This window comes from Sphaeramia orbicularis, chromosome 16, assembly GCF_902148855.1.
Source record: "Sphaeramia orbicularis chromosome 16, fSphaOr1.1, whole genome shotgun sequence".
NCBI lineage: Eukaryota > Metazoa > Chordata > Actinopteri > Kurtiformes > Apogonidae > Sphaeramia > Sphaeramia orbicularis.
Genome location: NC_043972.1, coordinates 22,412,700 through 22,437,801, shown reverse-complemented (window position 1 = coordinate 22,437,801; position 25,102 = coordinate 22,412,700). Strand labels below are relative to the sequence as shown.

General features: G+C 36.7%; 1 protein-coding gene and 1 long non-coding RNA gene across 2 annotated transcripts in view; one reads left to right on the top strand and one right to left on the bottom strand.

Annotated features, from left to right (window-relative positions):
- Positions 1-2,648: 2,648 nt before the first annotated feature.
- On the top strand, positions 2,649-22,870 carry LOC115435459 (uncharacterized). Its single transcript, XR_003937697.1, has 3 exons — positions 2,649-2,931; positions 16,481-16,487; positions 22,860-22,870. It is a non-coding gene; the product is annotated as an uncharacterized LOC115435459 (long non-coding RNA).
- The window catches only part of cpne4a (copine IVa), a 143,363-nt gene continuing 125,896 nt past the window's right edge, over positions 7,636-25,102 (bottom strand). The window contains exons 12-16 of the mRNA XM_030157841.1: positions 23,215-23,269; positions 18,875-18,926; positions 15,923-16,056; positions 13,680-13,916; positions 7,636-9,042 (exon numbers count right to left, since the gene is read on the bottom strand). Of these exons, the coding sequence (XP_030013701.1) occupies positions 8,911-9,042; positions 13,680-13,916; positions 15,923-16,056; positions 18,875-18,926; positions 23,215-23,269 (610 nt within the window). The 3' untranslated portion in view covers positions 7,636-8,910. The remainder of the gene's footprint in view (positions 9,043-13,679; positions 13,917-15,922; positions 16,057-18,874; positions 18,927-23,214; positions 23,270-25,102) is intronic.

The window sequence follows — 25,102 nt, the reverse complement described above, 5'->3', positions numbered from 1 at the left end:
TTATAAAATTATCCTTTGCATTTTGCATTTTTCACAGATTTTACCTGTACATTTAATTTACTGATCATGCAGATGTTCATAAAAGTGTAAATTCAAAGGGTATTATATAAAAACAGATAAAACTGAAGAATTGGTGAACAATGTTGAAGATGACAGTGTTTCCACGTTCACTACGGAGCCTCTGAACGTCCAAATGGGTCAAATCTGATACCAGTGAAAAGCTGAGAAACTGCATTTTATCTCAATTATTTACTTGCATTGATAGAATTAATAGTTTAACAATTATTAAATATTTAATATGAGTAGATGTTTTTGGTTGCCGGTGGCTGTTTAGGGTTTTGAGGGTTAACAGCGTGTTGAATTTCTTTTGCAAACTCAAATGTGGACTTTTATTTTGATTCCTCTGTGTCTCAACCTGCAGTAAAACAAATAAATGTGACATATTCTGGATGTAAACATGTCCAGAGAATCATCATAAAACCAAGATATGAACAGTTTACCCCATATATGTGTTAATGTGGAAAAAGGCTTAATTCTGTATATTGTCATATACAGTAGGAATAGTAGAATAACAGTGTGCATGTAAACATAGTCATTTTCAAGAAAAACACACAAAGTTTTTCATCTTGCTGAATAATCTGACTGCATTCATTCATTTTGATTTGATGTTGTAACATCAGCAGATGCTCAGGACTGGGACTCACACCATGTCCTGCACTGCAAAAATCTAAATCCTACCAAGTGTATTTTTCTCATTTCTAGTCACAATATCTCATCACACTTAAAATAAAACATAATCACCCGAAGAGTAAGAGTTTTTAAGTCAGACAGAGTTCTTTTTTTTTGCTGGAATTAAGCAAAAAAAATCTGCCAATGCAACAAGTGAAAATTATCTTGTAAGATTTCTTGAAATAAGATTTTCAGGATCTAGTGTCTAAAAATAAGTTTATACCTCACTGAAAAGTTACTCTTTAGGTGATTATGTCTTATTTTACGTGTGATGAGATATTTTGACTTGAAAGGAGAAAAATACACATGGTAAGATTTAGATTTTTGTAGTGTGTCTGTGTGACTTCTTCACTTGGCTTTGATTTTTATTCTTCCACCACAGATAAAGTAGCTGCATAGTTCAGTGGTTGTTTTTTTCTGCAGCTACAGTTCATAAAAAAGTTAAAAGAAAACACTAATGATATGGATCCAGTATTCGTGGCTGTGTTTACATTTTTAAAAATCTGCATAATTATTCCTCAATATTTCAACGTCGACGCAGTGAACTGTTATTTTGAAAAGTCAAAGGATCCGCTGTGCGTCTTGACTTCCTGTCCAGTTCATGCTCTTTGTGCTGTTTGCTGTAGCGTCTGGTAAAAGTAGACTTGATGCATATTTCTATCGATACGGAGCTCAGACTGTTCTAATTAAAACATGATCACCTGGATCAGCTCCGGTGTCTAGACCTGGTGGACTTCAGGGGTTAAACCGACTAAACTCACTGCCTGTTGTTGTGTCACTGGTGTTTCAACCCATAAAGATCCAGTACTACTTCTGTCGCAAGGTTATAGTCGTTTTGGATTTTTCATTATAGTTTAGTTTAGTTTAGTTTTGACTTTTTTCTCCAATTCAGTTAGTTTTTAGTTCGTTTTTAGAGCAGGTGTGCTAGTTTTCATTAGTTTTAATTTTTTTCTAAATGCTTAGTTTTAGATTAATTTTAGTAATAATTTTAGTTAATTCATATCTTTTATCTTCTTCACCATCATATTCAAATAAATCCCATACAGGACTCTGCTTTCTCCCAACTTTAGTCTCCATGTTTACAGGTAGAGTGGGAACGAGAAGACAACTCTAAACGACAAGTGATGACAAGTGACGGACCGTGAAGTGTTGTATGGTGCTGCTAGCTAAAATTACTTGAGCGAAATAAATCGCTTTCATATCAATCCGACATTGACAAAGACGAAAACGAAGGGAATTTTATCCGTAATTTTTATACGTTTTAGTTAGTTTTGTAAGCACACAATACAGTTTCAGTTAGTTATTGTTTTTTTCTGTTAATTATAGTTTTTATTTATTTCATTTAACGAAAATGTTTTTTCAATTCTAGTTTTTGTCATGTCTTTAGTTTTCGTTAACGATAATAACCTTGTTCTGTGGCAGTTCCTATCAGAATTTTTCTCAAATCTTATCCTTTCTTAAGTGATTTATCAGCATTTATGCTACTATTATGTTCTGAATTTTGCATTTTGAGGTGAAAATCAGGTACTTTCCTATATTTTTATTTTTTTTGATCATGTAGATGTTCATAAAACCTCAGATAAGTGACTTTTTCTGTAAAATATATCATTAGTTGAACATAAACCAAGTGTCTCCATCCACTGTCATTCATCAAACTCTGTGGGTTTTACTGGTGAATCAATGTTGTAGAAGATGATGGTGTTTCCATGGCAACTATGGAGCCTCTGAATGTCCAAATGGGTCATATCTGATGACCATGAAAAGATGACAAACTGTATTTTACACCTTTCATTTACATGTATTTATAGGATTAGTGGTTCAACAGGTATTAAACAGTTTAGATCAGTAGATGGTTTTGGTGGATGTTTGGGTCTTTATGGGTTAAAACGTTACTTCAGATTTGAGGCAGTGATTTGACCTCTCTGGTGGTTTCAGTAAATGACCATTAGCCTCTTTTCCAACTTTACCAGGAATTTTAACTTTACCTGGCATTTTGAAAAACCTCGACATGTTTCCACTGAAATTACCTGGTAAAAAACTTCACTCTGACCCCACACTTTCCCTGAAAAATTTCCCAGTAGGGGGGAATGTTTCAGATTCCCCAGAATTCTTGGAGGTGGGGCTGTGTGCTGAACAAAGCTGATTGGTGGAACACACTTGCAGTGTTCCACACTTACATTCACCCCTAATGTTTAAGCCAGCGTGAAGCTGTGAAATTTGTTTATTCCATTTCTTCAAGCTTCAGTTTTTGATCATCTGGTCAATGACAACAAGTGCATTTGTTGAGTGTATTCAGCAATTATACTCAAAAGAGTCTCATTGAACGTATTTGTCAAATACGCTCAAAAGAAATTCAGTAGGACTTCATATCAGTGACTCAAAATTACCGAGCCTGCTTTGGATACATTTCCAGGAACTTTGATGTGGAACGCAGATTACCAGGAGTTCTTTTACCCAGGTAAATACAATCCTGGTAATAAAAGTTCCTCTGAATGTTGGTAGAAAAGGCGCGACGGTTTGTCCGACTATTTATACATTTGTCATGACGTAAAACTGTTCAAGATGCTGATCTCTGCTTCATCACTGAGGTATGAACGACTAAAGCGTCAAGATTTTATAACCGTTTCCAAGTTTTTACATGATTTTTTAATGCATATTCACATGTTTCCCATGTTGCATGTTTAGTACGACTTTAAATACAGTCTATGGTAAAAGCTTGATGTAGATGCAGCTGCAAATGTTCCTCTAATCATAAATAAAAGCAAAAGAAGCTGAACAAAGACAAAGAAAGACAGGCAGGTGTTGGATCACCTAAATCTAAAACCTCTCCAAAGATACTCAGGTTGTGCTTTTAAATCTACTCACACATCTTGGTTTACATGTCAACATGCTTCAGAGTAGAACAGCCCCATCATCGGGCACATTGTAAACGGCATTATTACTTATTCACTACCAGGAAACAGAAACCACAAGGACCCGACAGGCCCGCATGGAGATTTGCATGCAAAACAACAGTTCATGCATCTGCCTCGCCTTTAGAAAAGAACAGTAGAGGATGCAGACGTCTGTAAAGGCAGCTCGCTCCAAAATGCTTAACAACATACGAACCTTTACGAAATTTAGCAAAATCTCAATAAACTCCTTATAAAAACAAACAGGAGGAAAGGGAAGGGAAGGGGAGGGGAGGGGGTCATACATTCCTTCATCGACTGGTTCCCCTGCCCGTCATGCTATCTGCAGGGAAGCAGCGTTTGGGTTGGTCAGTGGTGCGTTTGTGTGCTTTTTTTAATGTCCGTTAAAAACACTCCTGAACTCTCAAGGCCCTGCATGCACTAAGGACGTAAAGGTGCCACAGCCAGCAAGGTTTATGTACAGTAAAACAGACGACATGAGGGGACGCTGTGGTGTGTAGATCCTCACATTCATCCTCTAAACACACAAATAAATACAGTGAGCGGAGTCAGCGACTGCACGAGGTTAAATTGAGTTAAACCTGCTCACAGTCAGACCATTTTCCCAGCCAACATTTACTCATTAAAGCAGGTAAAACACATTATTAAAGCTGCAGGCGCTGTAATGAGGGAAAAATGTGCCAGAATGTAACACTAAATGCCTTCCTTCTGCAGCTTCTCATGTTGGTCCAAGGCTACAAGCTAAATCTGAACATATTTAACCCTTACTTGTCTGGATTTGGACACCGTTAGTTTCATGGGGTGAATGTCCAAAAGCCAGAGAGTCCAGAGAAAGAGGAGGAATTCCTATTTGATTGTGATTTTCAAGACAGAAAACCTAAAAGAAACCTTTAGCTTCAAAGGTTCTGTCTCAGATGTTGATTCCGGTTCAACAGGTTGGAAATAGAAACCAACAAAAGTGAAGAATCTTCAGACTAGGACTGAACCAATAGCATTTGGGGGATTTAGTGGGAATTACTAGAAAACAGGGCTGGAACGATGCACTGACTTAATCCAACACATTCCACTCAGATCAATATGTTTCCTCCAGGAGCTGAGTCTGATAATGAGGTCAACATGAACAAATCCAGAGCAGGAAAAATCATATGGATACATTTCAGGTATTTGTCATAAAATATACTCCTAGTGAGTGTTCATTCTGCTTTAGTTTAATACATTTATCAGTAAAATCCTGCTTTTTACCAAATGTCTTTATGAAGATCAACCTAAAGAAAATCATGACCAAACAATCGGTAAATTAGTGCCTTTTAAATGTTTCTATCATTTCTTTATTGGCTTATAACATTATTCTGATGTTTCTGATATTTACCAGGGTTTCTGCAGGTATCAGCAAATCTAATTTAATGCTTTTTAATGCCATTTTAAACAAATTTAATGCTCATGTCCAACTGCAGATACAGTTTTATATATACACTGCTAAAATCAAAATCTTACCAAGTGTATTTTTGTCCTTTCTAGTCAAAATATCTCATCATAAGATTTCTTGAAACAAGATTTTCTAGATCTATTGTATGAAAATAAGTTCTTATATCTTACTTACAAGTAACTCTTTAGGTGACTTTGTCTTATTTTAAGTGTGATGAGATATTTTGACAAGAAATGAGAAAAATACACTTGGTAAGATTTTGATTTTTGCAGCCTGTCGACAATAAACCATCATAAAACTACAGGTTCTGAATAGTTTCACCTCCAACCACTTCTGCTGAAACTTGCATTTCCCATTTTTCCGACATTTGCTAATATTTCCTCTGCTCTTTCGCCAAAGCATGAGCATGCTCACAGCACGTTGTATTCCAAGCATTTGGTGTTGTGACTTCGTGTATTGGCCATAAACAATTAATAATTAAAGGGTTCGGCGTGTCAATCACCACATTATACTTCTGATCAAAATTATTAAATGCTTATATAATCAAAATAAATTGTGAATAACAATGTTTTTTTTCCCATCAAGTGTATTTAATTTTTTAATGCCTCTGGACATCAAATTTAATGCTTTTTAATGACATTTAAGGCCTTAATTTTCACAAAATCTATTTAATGACTTTTAATGTGTTTCAATGACCTGCAGGAACCCTGTTTACATTTGATAAATCATGTTTACTACAATGTACATGTTAAACGCTTAAATGAGTCCAAATAAATGCATTTGGGTCATGTCATCAGTAAAACTAATGTTTGTTTACAGTTTCACATTGGACTCAGTATTATATTCCCTGTCAGGGTTTACAGCAGGTTTTTAATTAAAATTTAATGAACCGTGCATTTATATTCACATTTGTTTGGGCTATTGCAGCTTTCTCTAAAATGACTCAGGGTTTTAGGGCTCCTTTGGTGACAACATTTGTAAATTTGTCAGTAAGAAATACATAATTTAACAGAATTTTAGATTATTATTGTCAATAATTATTATATTGGTGTACAAATTTGGGAACCTTAAGCAGATGATACAAAACAAAACATGAAAAAGAAAAGAAAAACAATGTGGAAATGAAACGTACTCATTGTTTGGTATAAATGTTGTGTTTAAGCCGTATAATTGTAAACAAAGGACTGGCTATATTATGGGTTGAGCAGAATGTTACAACCCTCTCCTGAGACCCAGTGTTTGGGGCTGGATATTGTAGTTTATTCATTTTAATTAAGTGTTTTTATCTAATCTCGGGGGTTTGTATCAATATTGAAGACGAACTGTTGGACATAGAAACTGGAGTCCAGTTAGAACCAAAGATTCACAATAAGATGGAAACTTGCAAAGAACAATTAGAGCTTTAGTGATCCACGCTGAAAATCAGATTTTCGTCCCTGGGTGGATTTGAACCACCAACCTTTCGGGTAACAGCCGACTGCGCTGATTTATTGCACCACACAGACTTACTCTCTGATGTAAACTGTGACAGTTCTGACCTTGTTCTGATGATTCCAAACAGATTTTTAGTGCAGTTATTAACGCCACAAACCGTACAGAAAACAGGTAATCTGTGGTTTTACTGTGGCTATTTTCAGTCTAAAAACAGAGCTAAGCTAACAGAGCTATAATGTAAACTATCAGCTGACGCAGATGTAAACATTATAAGATATTTGGACTGTCAAAATAACTGTTTTTGAGTTTGAGTTGTCAAGAAAACTTGATGATACCATAATACAGATGTGTGTAAACAATGATTTTTATACTTTATTCAGTGAATGATAGTCTGTGGATATATAGTAGTGGCTTTTCCATTGGACATCTGTACAAAACTTTACCGATATTTACTAAATGTCGAAAAAACAGAAATGTGTTATGTCAGTTTTTCCATTAAATCACAAATGTGATGATTTGCTTATTTATTGTCGCAAGATGACAGAAGAAGTCATTCTATAAACATAGTGAAGAAACATAAATATCATGTTGATTTACAGATATATTCATTATTATTATTATTATTATTATTATTATTATTATTATTATTATTATTATTATTGTATATTACCCCTCTATCCCGTACTAAATTAAAAACAGAATTGGTTTCCTGGTGTGTCCACACATACCGCGCCATGTTTCTTTTAAAACTCTTCTTCTTCGCTTGTTGTAACATCTGTCAACATCTGTTTTTTTTTTTTAAATTCACCTGACTCGAGTTGTGGAAAAAGGTCTTTCCATTGCAGTAGTGTGATATACCAATTTTGATACGCCCGAAAACCACCTCTTGCCAGCACAAAAACTTTTCATCAAAAACAAGAATTTGGGCTAAATTGTCGTTTTTCCATTAGGCAAATTTTTATGCCCAAGTTATATTCGCACAACTTGAGCGTCAATGGAAAAGCAACTAATGTTGATTGATTGATGGTCTTTGTAGTTCTAAGTGCTTTGGCGTACTTGACACCCCCCTGCTGGTGGGACTTTGGGATATCAATACTACGTAGAACCCCATTGTGCGATGACTGTTGTCTGTCCACTGCCACGCGGTAGGCCTTTTAATGTGAAACCTTAGGGAGTGTTGGGTTTATAATAAAAGCATAATGGACTCATTTTAAAAGCTCAAACTGTGGTTAAAATAAAACATAGTAATAAATATGATTCTACTTCTTGAACAGAAGACTGTAATGCAGCCCTTACACAAATAAAGGCCTGGTTCCTTCTGGATACTGTTTGAGGAAATACTGTTTTTATGTTGATTTGTGTGGAATGTGTTGCATCATTTATCAGCTGAGTCTGAAGATGCTGAAAAGTCTGACACACAAAAAGTTTGATCTGATCTTTGTAAAACTGAAATCTTCAGCGCAGCCGATGATATTAGCGTTACACTCCTTTCCAGGCTGTGTACTTTGTATATTCACATGTAGACTTAAAACTAAAATTGTAAATTAACATCAAAATTGCACTGTATGTTGGTATAAGCAACTGTTTGCACATAATACAAATAATTATATTCAACACTATGTCTAATAATTAATATCAGAACACAATAAACTGATGAGGCGTGAGCTAAACTTTTACACTTAATTATTAATGTTATAAGGTTGGAAGATTTGTTTGAAGTTATTTTATTATAAGTTATTTATACGAGGAATGATAAAATAACCTGCGAATATTCAAAGCTTTGACTGAGTCAGAACAGGTAATAAAAGTCAGGATTCTTCAACCTGACCTGGTCCTCAAACCAGTCTGTCCACATTCTGTCCTGATGAATAATGCATTTAAATACTGATCTGAGCTTTGATTTTAATCAGTTCAGTACAATCACTTATTAATACCATTACTTGCAGTTGCTATGAGAAGGCCATGAGTTCAAATGTCTAATTCTAGACGTGTTTGTACGTTTTATCTAAAAGCCGACTGCATCTGTATTCAGGACTGAGAACAGGCTGTGGTTTATATTTCCTTTCACTTTGACACATCCAGGCTACCGCACCTTCTCATTTCACGTCCAGAGGTTGCAACAAGCATCAAATGAAATCCTAAATGTGACACGTTCTCTAATCATCCAAACCAAGGCTTGTGCTTCTCAGATGAAGTGATGTCAGGAAATCAAATGTCCTCCTCCTGTTTTCTGACATTTTCAAACCTGCATCAGCTTTGATCGCATTGAAATGAACTGGATGTGTGTGTTGAAATGCTGCGTGAGGCACCTTTACCGTCCGCCCTAACACACAACAGACACAGTAAACATGTTGAGTCCAGGAGGAGGAAGAGGTGTGCGGTCCGAGGCTGGCGGTGGCGTCTGGTCCCTCAGGGGCCGAATGGTCTGGAAGACTGGTACTCGCTGGGCACTTTGGGCTTGATGCCCTTACTGTTGTAGTAGTCAACCACCTGGTTGGGCACTTCTGCTAACACACTCTTAGCCAGAGCAGCTGGAGACGCCTGAGAGGACAAGGACATACAGGACATGTCAGTCATGTGACCAAAAGTATGAAGACTCTCACTCACATGGAATTAATCAACTGATATGACAGTCCTTTCATTTCTGGCTTTTCAGCAGAAAAAAAGTAATTGGCTTTTGTAATTGAAAGATAAGTTTGACTGTCGAATCATTTAGATTTAGGTCATTTAGTTGCTGAGTCTTTAAACCAAAAGAAACGCCTGTTTATGGGATTCATGTGGAGCAACACACATTTTACCACATTGTAAAACAGGTTTGTATGTCCCATGGGCATCACATGTGACCACCTGTGTGTAACATTTATGAAGTTTTTAAGTAAAGGGAGGATGATGATGATGATGACGATGATGAAGAAAATGTGCATGCATAAAGAAAAATAATTTAAAAAATAAAAATAATAGTAGTAAGTAATAAAACTCTATAGCAGTGTTTTTCAACCTTGGGATCGGGACCCCATGTGGGGTCACCTGGAATTTAAATGGGGTCGCCTGAAATTTCTAGTAATTGATAAAAATAAAAATAAAAATAAGAACAAATAAAAAATATATGGCGAGTTGACAGAGATAATCACAATCCTTAAAAGACATGACAAACTGTGAAGCTGAAACTGAAGCACTGTGGTTCTGTTTATCTTTCAAATGTTCATTGTGGTCAGTTTCAGATGCTGCAGCTCTTTCATAATTCATAGTTTGAGTTCTTGTTTGTTCAGTATTAATTGTCAGCCTTGTAAATCCAAGCTGGACTGACTGTACATATCCTGACCAAGGAAAATCAAAGTCTCCCTTTGTGCAGTAATCTACACCTGGCTTTTCTGCCTCTGTCCATAATAATATACATTATATAGACTAAATGTTGTCTAAAATTAATGTTTATTTGCAACGTAGTATAGCAAACTATTACATGATCAAAACAAATTAATTTTAGCAAAAAAAATGTCTCCGTTTTGAATGTCTGGGGTCGCTAGAAATTTGTGATGGTAAAATGGGGTCCCGAGCCAAAAAAGGTTGGAAACCACTGCTCTATAGGCTATATACAGGGTTCCTACAGGGTTCTACAAATTAAATTTAAGTCTTTTTAAGACCTTTTTACAACTACAGAATGTAATGCCCATTTCACAGCCTATTTCATGACCATATTGGCAAAAATTGGTGATTCCTAGAATTTTGGAAAATGTATTTATTTACTCCAGCGTCTTGATTCCAATCATTCTGAACCATTTCTCACCAAGGGCTGCTGGTAGTGATAATTGGTTCCTAATTTCATTATAAACTGTCGGGTTGAAACAGATGGAAATGAGTAGACTAACATTGCTTTCTTTTTTTTACCTAACGTTACTTTCATTGTAGCTCAGACATTTCCCAGACACATTTAAACACAATAGAGCCAACTAAGTTTATGGCAACATAACTTAAGACTTATAATATCAAATTCAACACCTTTTAAAGACTTTTTTAAGATATTAAATGCAGATTTGTAAATTCAAGACTTTTCCAGACCCCACAGGAACCCTGTATATACATATTTACACAAAACATGAAACATTTAAGCTAAACTTAATAGAATGTCTGAAAAAAATATCTATTATCTACTTTCCTGTGTTCATAATGGTTCATGGTAAAAGACAAAAAAAAAGAAAAATACTTAAGATGGAAACGGCAAAAAAAAAAAAAAAAAAAAAAACATGAAAAAGTAGAAGTTGAAACAAGAGGAAAGTTACATTACAGATACAAGACAAATTCAACAAGATGAAATTGACATATTAGTGATGTAACAGAAATGTATGTTAAGAATAGAAGAGAGCGATAAAAAAGAAAAATGCAACAAGACTAAAACTATGAAAAAAGGCAAAAAAAAAAGACGAATAAAGCATAAATTAAAAATTAACACATGAAATCACTGTTTTCCATTTTTTTGTCATTATAATACAACGAAATGAAAATGATTTGCATAAAAATGTCAAGAAAACATCACGTTTTCTAAATAGATGTGTCTTTTATTTCAATATTAAAAATAAATCCCTCATTGTGACCCAAAAGAAACACCCAACACCCTGGAGTCACTGTTACAAACTGCAAAGAGTAAAACAGTGATAGAATATGGAAATAAACCCCTAAAACAGCCCATAATATTAAAAAGGCCTGAGCTGTTGGTGGACAGAAGTTACCCACAGTGGGTTTTCTAAGCCATAAAACAGCAGTAACAGAGTGAACAGAGTCAGTCTGAGCTCCAATGAAAACCAGACAAACTTTCATTCATCATACAGATTAAAGCCGGAGGGAACAGATATCCACTGTTTCTAAAACCAGTCGAAGAGGGAAGATGAATCTGCCGCTCTACTCTAACCTCCAGCATCGTTCCACTCTGAAAATACACCACAGAGAAATAAAATATTTCCCACTTAACATCGACTGGCAAATCGCCCTCATCTCCCGCTTCTCATTCCTTCATTTGTTCACACTTATCTCGTCCTCCTCCACTTCAACAGAATCGAAAAGTTCAAATCTGTCTTTTTCTTGTTTTAACACATACTTGTTTATTTTGGGGTCAAACAAATTTATACATGTACGCTGTAGTTAAATTAACACACCATCTGCTGCACATATTTAGAGGGTAGATCCACAACAGCTGAAGGTCTGTTCAGTACTAATGTGATTTAGACACAGTACAACAGCTCCACACAACATTACAGAGCATTTTATAACAACTAAACATATAAACTACAACACCAATACCAGCAAAGATGGGACGGTGTGTTAAATGTGACTAAAAACAGAATGCAATGATATGACATTGTTGACATATCAAAGGCTTAAACTAAGAAAATATTATTATTATTATTATTATTATTATTATTTATTTATTTATTTTTTAAAATTATTATTAACCTTTATTTAACCAGGAAAAAATAACTTGTTAAGATTAAAAAGCTCTGTTGCAAAAGCAGCAGCAGAATGTTACAGAAAATAGAAATTTCAGGCATATGTCCACAGTAAAACCACACATAAAACACAGCTAAAACTACACATTAAACATATAATATAATTTAAAAGGGCCCAAAAGTAAACAACAATGTTCCTTAAAAATATCTCAAAGCAGAATCCAATTCAATTAGAAAAACATCTGCATCCACATTTATTTTCCCATTTATTTAAAATGACTTTGAATGTATTTAAAGAGACCAGCTCCTTCATTTTAACCTCCTTCTAGACATTTAACGGATTTCTTTCCCAGTTTGGTTCTGACTTTCAGAACACACAGAGTAAGGCTGGGCGATATGGAAAAAAATCATATCATGATATTTTTTTCATATCAGACGATATCAGTATGTATCACGATATAAATCAAATCACTATTTTTGTCAAGCATAAATTTTCCTTTACTCATAAGTTAGTTGTGAAGACATCAGAAGGTTATTTTGGATTTAAATATGATTTATTTTCTGTCAGAGGTTGAACATGACAGATGTGCTGAACAACATTATATAACTGTTTCAGATAATTAAAACAGGTCCATATATTTAAAACAAACTAAAAGTCTGACCAGGCAAAAGCTGTCAAGTTGTAAAAGAGAAAACTAACAAAACAGACCATTCAACTCCAAATAAATAAAATCTTCATTCCAAAAAGGTTTGTGTGGAACGGTGAGCGTTTGCGTTCTTCACATAGCCTACATGTATTCGTTGGGTACACCTGCCAGTGCACAGGTACGCCCCTACTTTTCAGTCACCTGAGCTGTTCTTACGTCTGTTAAAACATGGACAAATGAATTCTATTGAAATTGTATCAAACATGTCTCGTATTTCTGTCGAGGACAAGTTATTTCGCGATATATATCGTTATCGTTTTATCACCCAGCCCTAACATAGAGATAACAGACCGGAGACTATAATTACTGAAGTCATTCCAACAGATGTAGACTAGTAAATATGATGGAAACAGATCTAAAATACATTTATAAAAGAACACAACTGTTTCAGTCTGGTCATCCAACTCAAATGTATAAAACAGTGATGAATGTGTGTTTTGAGGTTTATAACAAACCTAAGAGCAGTTTTAACCCATAAAGACCCAGTGCTATTTCTGTGGCAGTTAAGTGAATTTTTTTCTCTATTTAATCTTTTTTAATTTATCACCATTGTTATAATATTATCACCTGTATTTTGGTTTTTCAGCTAAAATCAGGTATTTTCTTATATTTAACTCACTGATCATATAGACGACAATAAAAGCTCTGATTGAAGTTGAGGGGTTTTATATTGAAAACACAGAACACTGAACAAAAAGTGACTTAGATATCAATAACTGAATGTAAAAACTAGTGTGTCCATTCACTGCCATTGATCCAACTCCATGGGTATTACTGGTGAATCAATGCTGTAGAAGATGACAGTGTTTCCACATTTACTACAGAGCCTCTGAACATCCAAATGGGTCATACCTGATGACCATGAAAAGATGACAAACTGTATTTTACTTGAATTATTTCAACAAAATGATAGGTTTAGTGATTTCAGAAGTTATTAAACATGTTAGATCTGTAGATGATTTTGGTTGCTGGTGGCTGTTTGGGTCTTTAAGGGTTCAGAAAAAAACTCACTACAAGCTGATGTTGAACTCACATGTTTGAAGTTGCGGAATGGGACGAACTGGACGATGTCCCTCAGGACCGGCTCTCCTTTGGGTGAGCGCAGGATCCCGTCATCGCCGTCCAACATCTGCATGTCGCTGAAGTCTGCGTTCCCGATGCCGACGATGATGACGGACATGGGAAAATGGGACGCCTGGACGATGGCCTCCCTGGTGTCGGCCATGTCGGTGATGACGCCGTCTGTCAGAATCAGCAGGATGAAGTATTGCTGAAAGAGAAAAGACCTGATGTTGTTATTTGAGATTTTCATAGCACCAAGTCTGTCTGAGCCGCCAGATATCAGAGAAACTTGTACTGATACAGTTTATTTATCCTCCTGAGACCCAGGAGAGTAAGAGTTATGCTTTTTTTTGTACATTAAATAATTGAATAGATTAGAAACAGAATAATGCATCAGATTTTTCAGATGCATTTTTATTTTTTTATGGAATGTCCTTTGCAGCGGGCAGCGACTGTTTTTTGTTTTTGCTTTGACTTCTACGTCATTTTTGTCTTGAATTATGCTTTTTTTCATACTTAAAACTATTTTCATTGTTTTAATTTTACACTCATCTAGTGTAGTTTAACAAAAGAACAATTATCATGTTAGAACAGTGTTGTAAAAAGATTCACTGCAACTTTGACAAAGAAAAAATCTGGTTTCCTCTTTGTGTTCATCTTGGTTTAACTTTTACATAGTTTTTTTGTCTTTAGTGTCATTCCGTCTTGTTTCAGCTTCTTAAAACATTTCTTCGCCTTTGTTCTTTTCTTTTTATCAGTTCTTTATCGTGTTATACTCTCTTCATTCACCAGTCTTCCCTATCAGACTTGTGGCTGTAGTAGTGCTCAATTACTGTCAGTCAGGTTCCCTCAGTCTGACAACACCGGCTCAAACTGGTGAATAAATCCATTGTTATGAAGTGAAAAAGACCTCTCAGCCTGAAGAATCCCTTCAGTTTCAGTCTTTTTCAGTCTGTCTGATGGTAACTGTCCAGAAAGTTGAATTCTCAAACACAAAAACACAGAGAGAGACAGTGATTCTTCCTCCCTTTAAGGGAAAGCACAGAAACTGAAGAAGTAGAAGACATCTGTAGCAGAAGTTTTCTTCACTCTAAGTACTTTTTCTAGACCTTTTATGTACATTTTAAATTTTAATATGAATATACTTAAATAAAAATAAAAACATCAATAGTAAAATAATAAGGTAATGGTCACTGCCACAGTACTGTGGCATGAAATATTGGTTTGTCTATTACCACAGAGCCAATCAAATATTAATATTTGTACTGTGACAATAAGCAGTAATGACATTTTATTGTCACAGAGTCGATCATGGATACTGTTCCATGAACTCACTACCCTCTTGTTGCCATAGTACTATGGTGAGATACTGTATATATGTACACACGACAATGAAATTATGTCAAGCCGCAAAAGTTTAATATAGTTTCAGCCTTTTGTCCACATGACACCATCGTCGATGCCCTGAGATGATATTTTTGGAGAACGGGCTTCCCTCACGTTGCCGTATGAGTCTACACATAATATCACAAGGACGCTGATTGGCTTTGTGGTAATAGACAAATGAAAAAGTTAGTCCCACAGTACTGTGGCAATAGCCACTTTGAAATAATGATAATAATAATAATAATAATAATAATAATAACAATAATAATAATAATAATAATAATAATAATGCCTAAACAATCAGAGAACAACTGTGAACAGGATCCAGATGTTTGTAACAGCCTTTAGTGGCTAATCTTGAAGTAGTTATGTCAGTATACAGTGATATATATATATATATATATATATATATATATATATAAATATATATACATATACACATGGTGTCAACAAAAAATGTTTTCATTTGTCACTTAATTTTATAATTTTTTTTATGTTATCGTTATAATGCAGCAAGGGCCAAAATTATTAAAACAGCTGAAATCTGAAAACCTTTACTGACCTTTTTTGCCTTCTACGTCACCTCAATTTTCTACGATTTCATTTTTTTTTTTTACACATGTACAGATGTAAAGGAATGAACAGAGTATTGGGGAGAAATCCAGGTGTGTTAATCTGATTTTTCATACTCAGATTACTGCGGTTATCTGACCAACTATATTACATCACGCTGTTGATCATGTAAATAATCTGATAACTCCAGAAATCTGATGATTGTCAGAGTTTTCGTGTCCATGTAAAGGGGTCAGTGAATGTTTGTTGTCTCACCATGGCCTCTTTGGTGTGGACCTCCTGTGAGGCGGAGTTGGCGACCTTCTGGATGATGGGGGCGATGTTGGTGGGGCCGTAGAGTTGCAGTTTGGGCAGACAGGCCTGGTAGGCCTCCACCACACCCTGGATACCTGCACAAACACACCATTACACAGGGAATGAATCTGTAGGTCCAGAACTAATCTGTAGAACCTGGAGTGGATGACAGTAATCAGTCGATCACTCAGTCGATTTCGCGTCACTCAACAAGGCAGTGAATAAATACCATGATGGATGGAAGAATTCTACGTATGAACCAAAAAAAGATCATTTGAATAAGTAAAGTTAAGGAAATAAAAGCTTTCATCTGAATCTTCCCAAACATGAACTCCAACAGGAAGAGTGAAAAAACCCTCCACAGCCTTTGGAGGACTCCTCAAGTTCACTTTGTGGTAGCGTCAATCTGTTTCTAGGCGTCCCAATATGCCTAGAGGCAGCGTTGATGTGATTTAATGTCTGGAGGTCACGGTGAACACCGTCTCCTTCACACACAGACTCTCCGAGTCCTTAATTAAGAGTGTCGGTGTCGGAGAGTCTCTCTGAGATCAGCAGTGACCTTTAGCAGCAAAGAGGCCGACAGACCTTCAGCTAAATGCAGACTGTGACCTACTAAACACAGAGTCCGACTGGAAACACCAAAAACGTAACAGCAGGTCTGAAGAAAGAGAGAAAATCCACCTGGAAATAAGTCCAGAGGTTAATACTGTTTCCACATGAATAACAGTTATTATCATTAAAATAATGAAATATCAACAACTGCCTCATGAACAGGTCAGAAGAAGGACAGAGGCATCAGCTGATCAGAACCCAGCACTGATCAATATGATCAATACAGGGGCAGTGGTCCAGAAGGAAACAGACTGGAGAGGTAGGGGAGGATGGGTCTGGTGGTAACACATTTACTTTCAGCTGCTTTAACTCAACCTTTAACATACAGTTGTCATACTTCAACAGTGTTCACAACAGAGGACACCAGGTCAACAGCACTAGTGTCCACAGGCACTGGCACCATCTGTGATCCATACAAACCAATGTGATCAGGATGTATGTCTGAAGTGTTCTAGATGTGTTCTAGGGCTGTTCAGGATGCATTCTGGGTAGATTCAGGATGTGTTCAGGATATATTCTGGAAGTGTTCTGGGTTTCTTCAGGATGTATTCTGGATGAATTCTGAACATGTTCTGGATGTATTCATGAAGTTTTCTGAATATATTCTTGATGTGTTCTGGATGTTTTCTATATGTGCTCTGGATATGTTCTGAATGTATTCTAGGTTTGCTCTGGATGTATTCAGGATGTGTTCTAGTTGTATTAATGACACATTCTGGATGTATTCTGGGTTTGTTCTGGATGCGTTTTGGTTATTCAGGATATGTTCAGAATACAGAATACACCTCTGGAAGTAATACTACAGGTACTGGACCATTTTTGGATATATGTTTTATAATATAATGTTAAATATTACAATGACAGAATGAATTCATCTTGTTGAATTATTCACAGATTGGAGGCGATTTGCTCAGAGGCACGATACTAAAGCAGGCCAAAATGCATTTATGAATTAACACACACTGCAGTGTGTAGCCTCTGATATTTGTCATTACATCATCTTTTGAAATATTAATGACAGAACAACATTAAAAGAAGCAAAGAAAGGAAGCAAGAAAGACTCCATGGATGTGGTGGGACTTTATAGTAAACCATCAAAAAGCAATGAGTTGCATCATTTTTGTGTGAATTCACAACACTAAGTGGAGGATACTGAAAAACCTTTTTCCATGTGTTTCTCTCTGCTCTTCTTACATCATCAGCCACTCTAGGGGTCTTTACAAAATGCTGCGGAGTTACTTTGCATGTTATTTCACTTTTTTACACTGTTGTCACAATGACCTCAACTTTTGGCACAAAACCTAAAGTTCAGCTGAGTTCAGTTGAACCTTGAGGCTTAATTTTGTGAAATTCTGTCAAAGAATTCCTAAGATATCACACTTTAAAGACCTTTTTATAGAAATGAACAGTGAATGCATCTAAAACCAGCTGAACCTCACAGATATGACATGATGTAAACTTACAAAGCCTGAGTATGAAATATTCCTTCAAGGTGCAAAATCAAACTAAAACATGTGCTATAGCCAAAATGTTTTGAATTAAAAAGTAAAATGAGAAGATGCACAATTATTTCAATATACAAAGCCCAAGACTGATGACATTGAGAGAGCACAAGTCTTCAGCATTTTAAGGCCTTGGTGAAGGATTTTGGACACCACATACTGTATAAGCGCCTATGAAGCTCAAGAAATCTAATGGATTTGTAATGCACATGTCTAAATGATAAGTTGAGTAATAATATTGTTAAAAATGCACTTTTTTTAAAAAGAAATTTCAGGTTGTTCATGTTATTGACATTTTTTAAAGGATAGTTTGTAAAAGTAAATATCTTCATTATGTAATTTTATTTTTTTTCACTCAAAATTTGAAGTTTGGGCATTGTTTACAGGTAATTATGTTATTATTTTGCAGGTCTGGCCCACTTCAGATTATATTGCCTGTATCTGGCCCCTTCACTGCTCCAATGTCTGTTTTATCAGGTGTAAGTCTTCCTGCCTCTTCCCAAACACACCCTCCATTGCTCAGGAAAACTATGAAGACAGTAATTAAAGGTTAAGTCACTTCATCCTCTCCATAGAACAAGTATAGAGTCATTTCTTCTTCTTTGACTCTCATGCTTCCCTCTTCAGCTTTAGACGTGAGGATTCGCTGTCTCTTCATCAGAGGTATCAGATCGATAACACTTTTCAACCTGCAGCCTCATCGTCACCGGACTAATCATCAGATCAAAGCGTTTCCACGGTGATTGCACTTCTGAGGCCCACTATCAAATATTTGAGAGCAGGGAATCAAAGCACCTACCTGCACACTCAGGGTTGTCCTCGTTAAAATTCACAGCGAAGTCATGGGAGACCTGGAGAAGAGGGGGGGTGGGGGGAGAAAGGAAGTCTGTTTGATCTATGTATGAAAAACACATCTACAGAAAGAGCTGCTTCTTTGTCTGCTGTCTCTTTCAGCTTGTGTCATTTCTTCTTGACATCTAATCTGCCTGTCGTCTGATTAAACCAGACCTTCAGACCCCTGTCGTTCACAGGTGGACGCTTTAATTCTGATGTTCGTCACTCAGAGGTGACACCGCCGTACAGGACGTGTCAATCACAGTCCAATGACTCAGGCTGCATTTAGTTCACATCCATGAAACCAGATAATGAACTAAAGTCCTTTATTTATTTATTTTTTACAAGGAAAATTACATTTGTCAGCATTTCTTTCTTAAACTCATGAAGTCAAAGATATATATTTTTTATTTTAAAAAGTCAGATGATAACTAAGACTGAGAATATCAGACCAAATAATGCTTTGGTATGTTAAATTGCAATACCACCGACACCCACAAAAATCCCGGATTCCCATTGATTTACATTGATCTTCTCAAGTCAATAATATTCTCTATAGTCATTCAGGTCTCATTTGTTTTACTTGGACCCACTAATAAATGTTCTGGTCCATCTGTAAATTAAAACCCAAACAGCCACCAGAGACACAAACCATCTATTGATCTAAAATGTGTAATACCTGTTGAGCCATTAATCCTATCAGTACATGTAAATAATTGGTGTAAAATACAGTTTGTCATCTTTTCATGGTTATCAGATATGACCCATTTGAACATTCAGAGGCTCCGTAGTGAACATGTAAATACTGTCAACTTCTACAACGTTGATTCACCAGTAAAACCCGTGGAGTTGGATTAATGACAGTGGATGGACACACTTGTTTTTACATTCAGTTAGCAATATCTTTGCTGAAAAACTAATTTTTCATTTTTCTCTGTTCTGATATATTTGACTTTGAATTTACTCAGTTTTCTTGAACATCTACATGGTCTCTAAATTAAATATAGGAAAGTACATGATTTACACCAAAAAATGCAAAATAGAGAGGATAATAGTATTAGTAGAAGTAGAAGTAGTAGATAATAGAAAATTGGTGATAAATCAGTCAAAGGTAGAAAAAGAGAAAAATTCATTTGGGAAATGCCACAAAAGCAGCACTGGGTCTTTATGGGTTAAGTTGGACTTTAGCCTCTGTATATGTAATGGTTTAAAAGTGGTTAAAGAGCGTCAGAGTGTTCCGTTACTTAAATGTCTGATGATGTTTACTGTTTTATGGAGTCTTTAAGTCAGTGGTAGTATCAGGAATTTTCACACCTAGCGGTTCTAGAGTTCTCACATTTACATGGTAGTGTTTCATGCACCGCCTGGCCAAAAACAAGTCCCACAATATTTCACTGGTCTCCGTTTGGCTTTGACTACAGGACACATTTGCTATTTATGCAATGGTATAATAACTTTATTTCTGTTTAGACGAGTGATAATTATTCACTACTCATATTCAGTATTGATGATGGGAAAGTCAGACCACTGTGTAAAGTTTTCTCCACCACTTCCCAAAGATTCTCCATGAGGTTTAGGTCTGGACTCTGGTGGCCAATCAGTGTGTATAAAATGATGTCTCATGGTTGCTGAACCAGTCTTTAACAATATGAGCCTGATGAACCCTGGTTTCATCATCTTGGAATATATGAGTGTCATCAGCAAAGAGAAAAACTGGTCATTCAGTATATTCAGTTGATCATGTGACCTTATTTTACATACATGTCATTGTGAACCTAGACCTAAAAACTAGGCATGATGGGTAATCACTTCATCCACCTCTCTTCTCACTCTGGAACAAAATTAATCTGGACTCATCAGACTACATGAACTTTTTCTATTGAAACACACTCCAATCTTTATGCTCTCTACAAACTGATGGTTGTTAATAAATGAGAAGCTACTCACTGCATCAGTTAAAGAACTTGTTGCAGCTGAAACATATGAATCCCTGCTGGAATTATCCAATGGAAGGATCTGAACTATTTGCTTAGTTAAATCCAGGCACATTTTAAGTGTTCATACATCTGTAGACATGGTTATTTCTAGATTTAACAATCTTAATTCAAGAAATCTTGTCAAGTAAAATTATCTTGCTGCATGGACAGATATTTCACTTCTTTTGAGTACCTATTTTCTCACATTTAGTGTTTTTATCTTGTTTTTACTCACCCCTTTTTTGCAGTGTTTATATTGCTGTCTACATTCACTATAGCCAGAAAATAACCTTTATGTGTAAAGTGCTAAAAACTCTAAATGTAAACAGGTGTCAAAGTGATGTCATGAAAAAAATTGATAATACGATGGAATTTATTGAGAATCATGTATTTAAATATTTGATGAAAAATTGGAAGTAATTTGAGATGAGTTGTGAAGATTCACACCTATACACTCTAGGCGAACAAAAGTACTGGAACTCTTCTCCTCATTGAAATCAAGTGTTTCATTCCACAAAATCCCCTAGAAATCGAATGCAGAACTTTAAGAAGGGAGGGACCTTCTTATAAATAACAGTGGATTTGGAACTGGCATGAACTGGGATGAAGATCAGCACCTCCAAGTCTGAGGCCATGGTCCTCAGCCGGTACAGGGTAGAGTGCCCACTCCAGATCAGGGAGGAAGTCCTGCCTCAGGTGGAGGAGTTTAAGTATCTCGGGATCTTGTTCACAAGTGAGGGTAGGATGGAGCGGGAGGTCAATAGTGGAGCGGGGCGGCGTCTGCAGTGATGCGGATGTCTGTTGTGGTGAGGATGGAGCTAAGCCAAAAGGCGAAGCTTTACTATTTACCAGTCGATCAACGTTCTGACTCTCACCTATGGTCATGAGTTCTGGGTAATGACCGAAAGAATAAGGTCGCGAATACAAGTGACCAAAAGAATGAGGTCATGAGTACAAGCGGCCAAAATGAGTTTCCTTCACAGGGTGGACCTTGATCAGCCTTAGAGATAGGGTGAGGAGCTCAGACATCCACGAGGGATTCAGAGTAGAGCCGCTGCTCCTCCACATCAAGAGGAGCCAGTTGAGGTGGTTCGGGCATCTAATGAGGATGCCTCCTGGAATCCTCCCTGGGGAGGTGTTTCAGGCATGTCCATCCAGAAGGAGACCTCGGGGCTGATCCAGAACATGCCGGAGGGATTATATCTCTGGGCTAGCCTGGGAACACGTTGACATTCCCCCAGAAGAGCTGGTGGATGTGGCTGGGGGGAGGGCTGTCTGGGCTCCTCTGCTGAGGCTGCTGCCCCCACGACCCGGACCCAGATAAGCGGATGAATACGGTACGGTATGGATTTGGAATTGAACATCCTACAGGTCCCTGTCTGTGACCACATACTCATCATTTATCAAAAACATCTGTCAAAATCTCTAATTTTCATAGTACATGTCAAATAATGGTGATTTTTGGTCTATAGGGAAAGTTGTAGAAACTCAACAGTTAACTGTGATTTTAAAATATTCATTAAAGACATGAAAAGATTAAATAAATGTAAAAGACAAGATGTAAAGCAAAAATGGAGCAAGATGAAAATGTAAAGGATATTACAAAACAAAAACAACACGAAGTGTGAAAAATGAAAATACACAATATAAAAACAGCATGATGCAACAAGATGAAAATATTATGATGCAATGAGACAAATCAAGACAAAAACACACCTGTTGTCCTTCATTGTCTGATTTTCTTCTTATTTTTCTCATTTTCTTTTTATTCTGATTTTCTATATCATGCTGTGAAAATCTGAGTACATTTAATGAAACTATGAGGTTGATCTAAGCTTTTATTTAATGTAAAAGATGGTAAACAACACTTAGAACATCCAAAACTATTATATGTTATAGTGGAATGTGTTGTAAAATTAAGTCAAATGACAAAACATGTTACATATTGATATTTTCCATCTCTAAAAACATAAGACAAATGTGTTCAATGTTAAATATATTTACCACAATAGTTATCTGCTGTCTAGACCCAAAGTTACATCCCAATACTTTTGTCCACAGAGTCACAGCAGGTGTTTTTTCCGACTCATCAGGGTGTTCTTGTTACTGTGTCTGATCCACATCTACTGTACATTCATCTAATCCTTCACTTATCAACAGGATTCAATCATGAACTAAATGCAGCATCACAGAGCCCGGCAGGGGGTCACCGGGAGGGGGATCTCATTAAACCGCATCCCCCTGAGGCGGGTCTGTAATCAGGACGGGGTCCCGCCTCGCCCCTCATTCCCCCTGCTGACAGAAAGCATGCTGAGAACAGTGACGTTACCTTATAGTCAGGAGGGATTCGAGCTCCGAAGCCGAATGCCGGGAACATTTTATCACTAAGAAGAAAAAAACAGAGAAGAAAGGAAGAGGTGAGAATGGAGGACGAAAATGTGATTGGCTCCCAACAGGACTTAATGAGCCCATTCACACCGACGCCCCTTCAATACAAAATAGCAAAATGATTGGCTGAAGGGGCGTGTGATTACTTCCTGTATAACGGACAAAATGAACAATCTCTCATTTAGGAACAATAACACAATCAGATCATGTTTCAACTCTGCAAACATGAAAGTTGGTCACTCTGACTCTAAAAGTTTCTAAGAAAGCACGCTGAATACAAAAGAATAAATAAAGGAAATAATTACACAACTTCAAATATATCTTATTACTGATCAGAATCTTATAATGAGCAAAAGTTAGCTAAAGTATCAATCAAAGGATGCTTCTGAGTGAAATGAGAACAAGTGAACTTAACCCATAAAGATCCAGTGCTACTTTTCTGGCACTTCCCAAATGAATTTTTCTCTAAAATTAACTTTTATCAAGTGATTTATCACCACCCATTATAATATTATCCTATGCATTATGTATGTTTAAGTGAAAATCAGGTATTTTCTTATATATTTAATTTACTGATCATGTAGACCAGTGGTTCCCAACCTTTTTTGGCTCGTGACCCAATTTTAACTTCACAAATTTCTGGCAACCCCAGACATTCAAAACAGAGACTTTTTTTTTGCTAAAAATTAATGTGGTTTTGCTATACTATGTTGCAAATAAATGCTAATTTTAGACGACATTTAGTCTATATAATGTATATTATTATGGACGGAAGCAGAAAAGCCAGGTGTAGATTCCTGCACAAAGTGAGAATTTTATTTTCCTTGGTCAGGATATGTACAGTCAATCCAGCTTGGATTTACAAGGCTGACAATTAATCCTGAACAAACAAGAACTCAAACCATGAATTATGAAAGAGCTGCAGCATCTGAAACCGACCACAATGAACATTTGAAAGAAACAGTACCACAGTTCTTCAGTTTCAGAGTTTGTCATGTCTTTTATGTATTGTGATGGTCTCTGTCAACTCATCATATATTTCTTTGTTAGTAAGTTTTTTGTTTTTAAATCAGTTACCCGAAATTTCAGGTGACCCCACCTCAAGGTTGAAAAACACTGATGTAGACGCTGTAACAGTGTGTGGTTAGGACTCTAACGCTGCACAGTTGTTTGTAGTTTAGAGGTACATTTATTTAAGAAAAGCTCTCAATATGACGGCAGACAAAAGCTCAAATATAGACTGTCAGTCTTTGACACTGGTGGAGTTCGAGAACAATGAAACTCAGATACGCTGCCCAGACTTGAACCCAGGGCTCGGATGTGACCACCGCTGTTGTTGCCACTGGGCCACACGAACAGATGGAAGCACTGGGTCAGGGGCTGAGCAAGGAGACGAGGTCGGAGATGGAAGGTAGGCGAGTAAACCAGGGAACAGGCAGAGAGATGTGGTGGGGTCAAAACCAGGAAAATCTAGAATTACAGAACTCAGGGTCACGGACAGAAAACAGGTCAGGTTACCAGGGCTGAGGTGAAGAGATGTGGTCAAAATCAGGCAGGGTCGGAAACAGGAAAGAAGGTTGTGGATGAATGCTGTGAAGTCTGGTGGAATACTACGACAACCTGGCACTGGGTGGATGAATCTGTGCTGCATAAATACTGGTCTGTTGATTAGGCACAGCTGGGAGAGACAGGTGGAATGGGTTAGGCTGATTAGGTGTGGAATGGGGAGGGAGAGGACAGCAGCAGGGAGTCCAGGTGAAAGCAGTACTGCTGACGAGACGACAGGGTCAGGGAGGAGACAGCAGAGAAGCAAACTGGGACAGACGTTC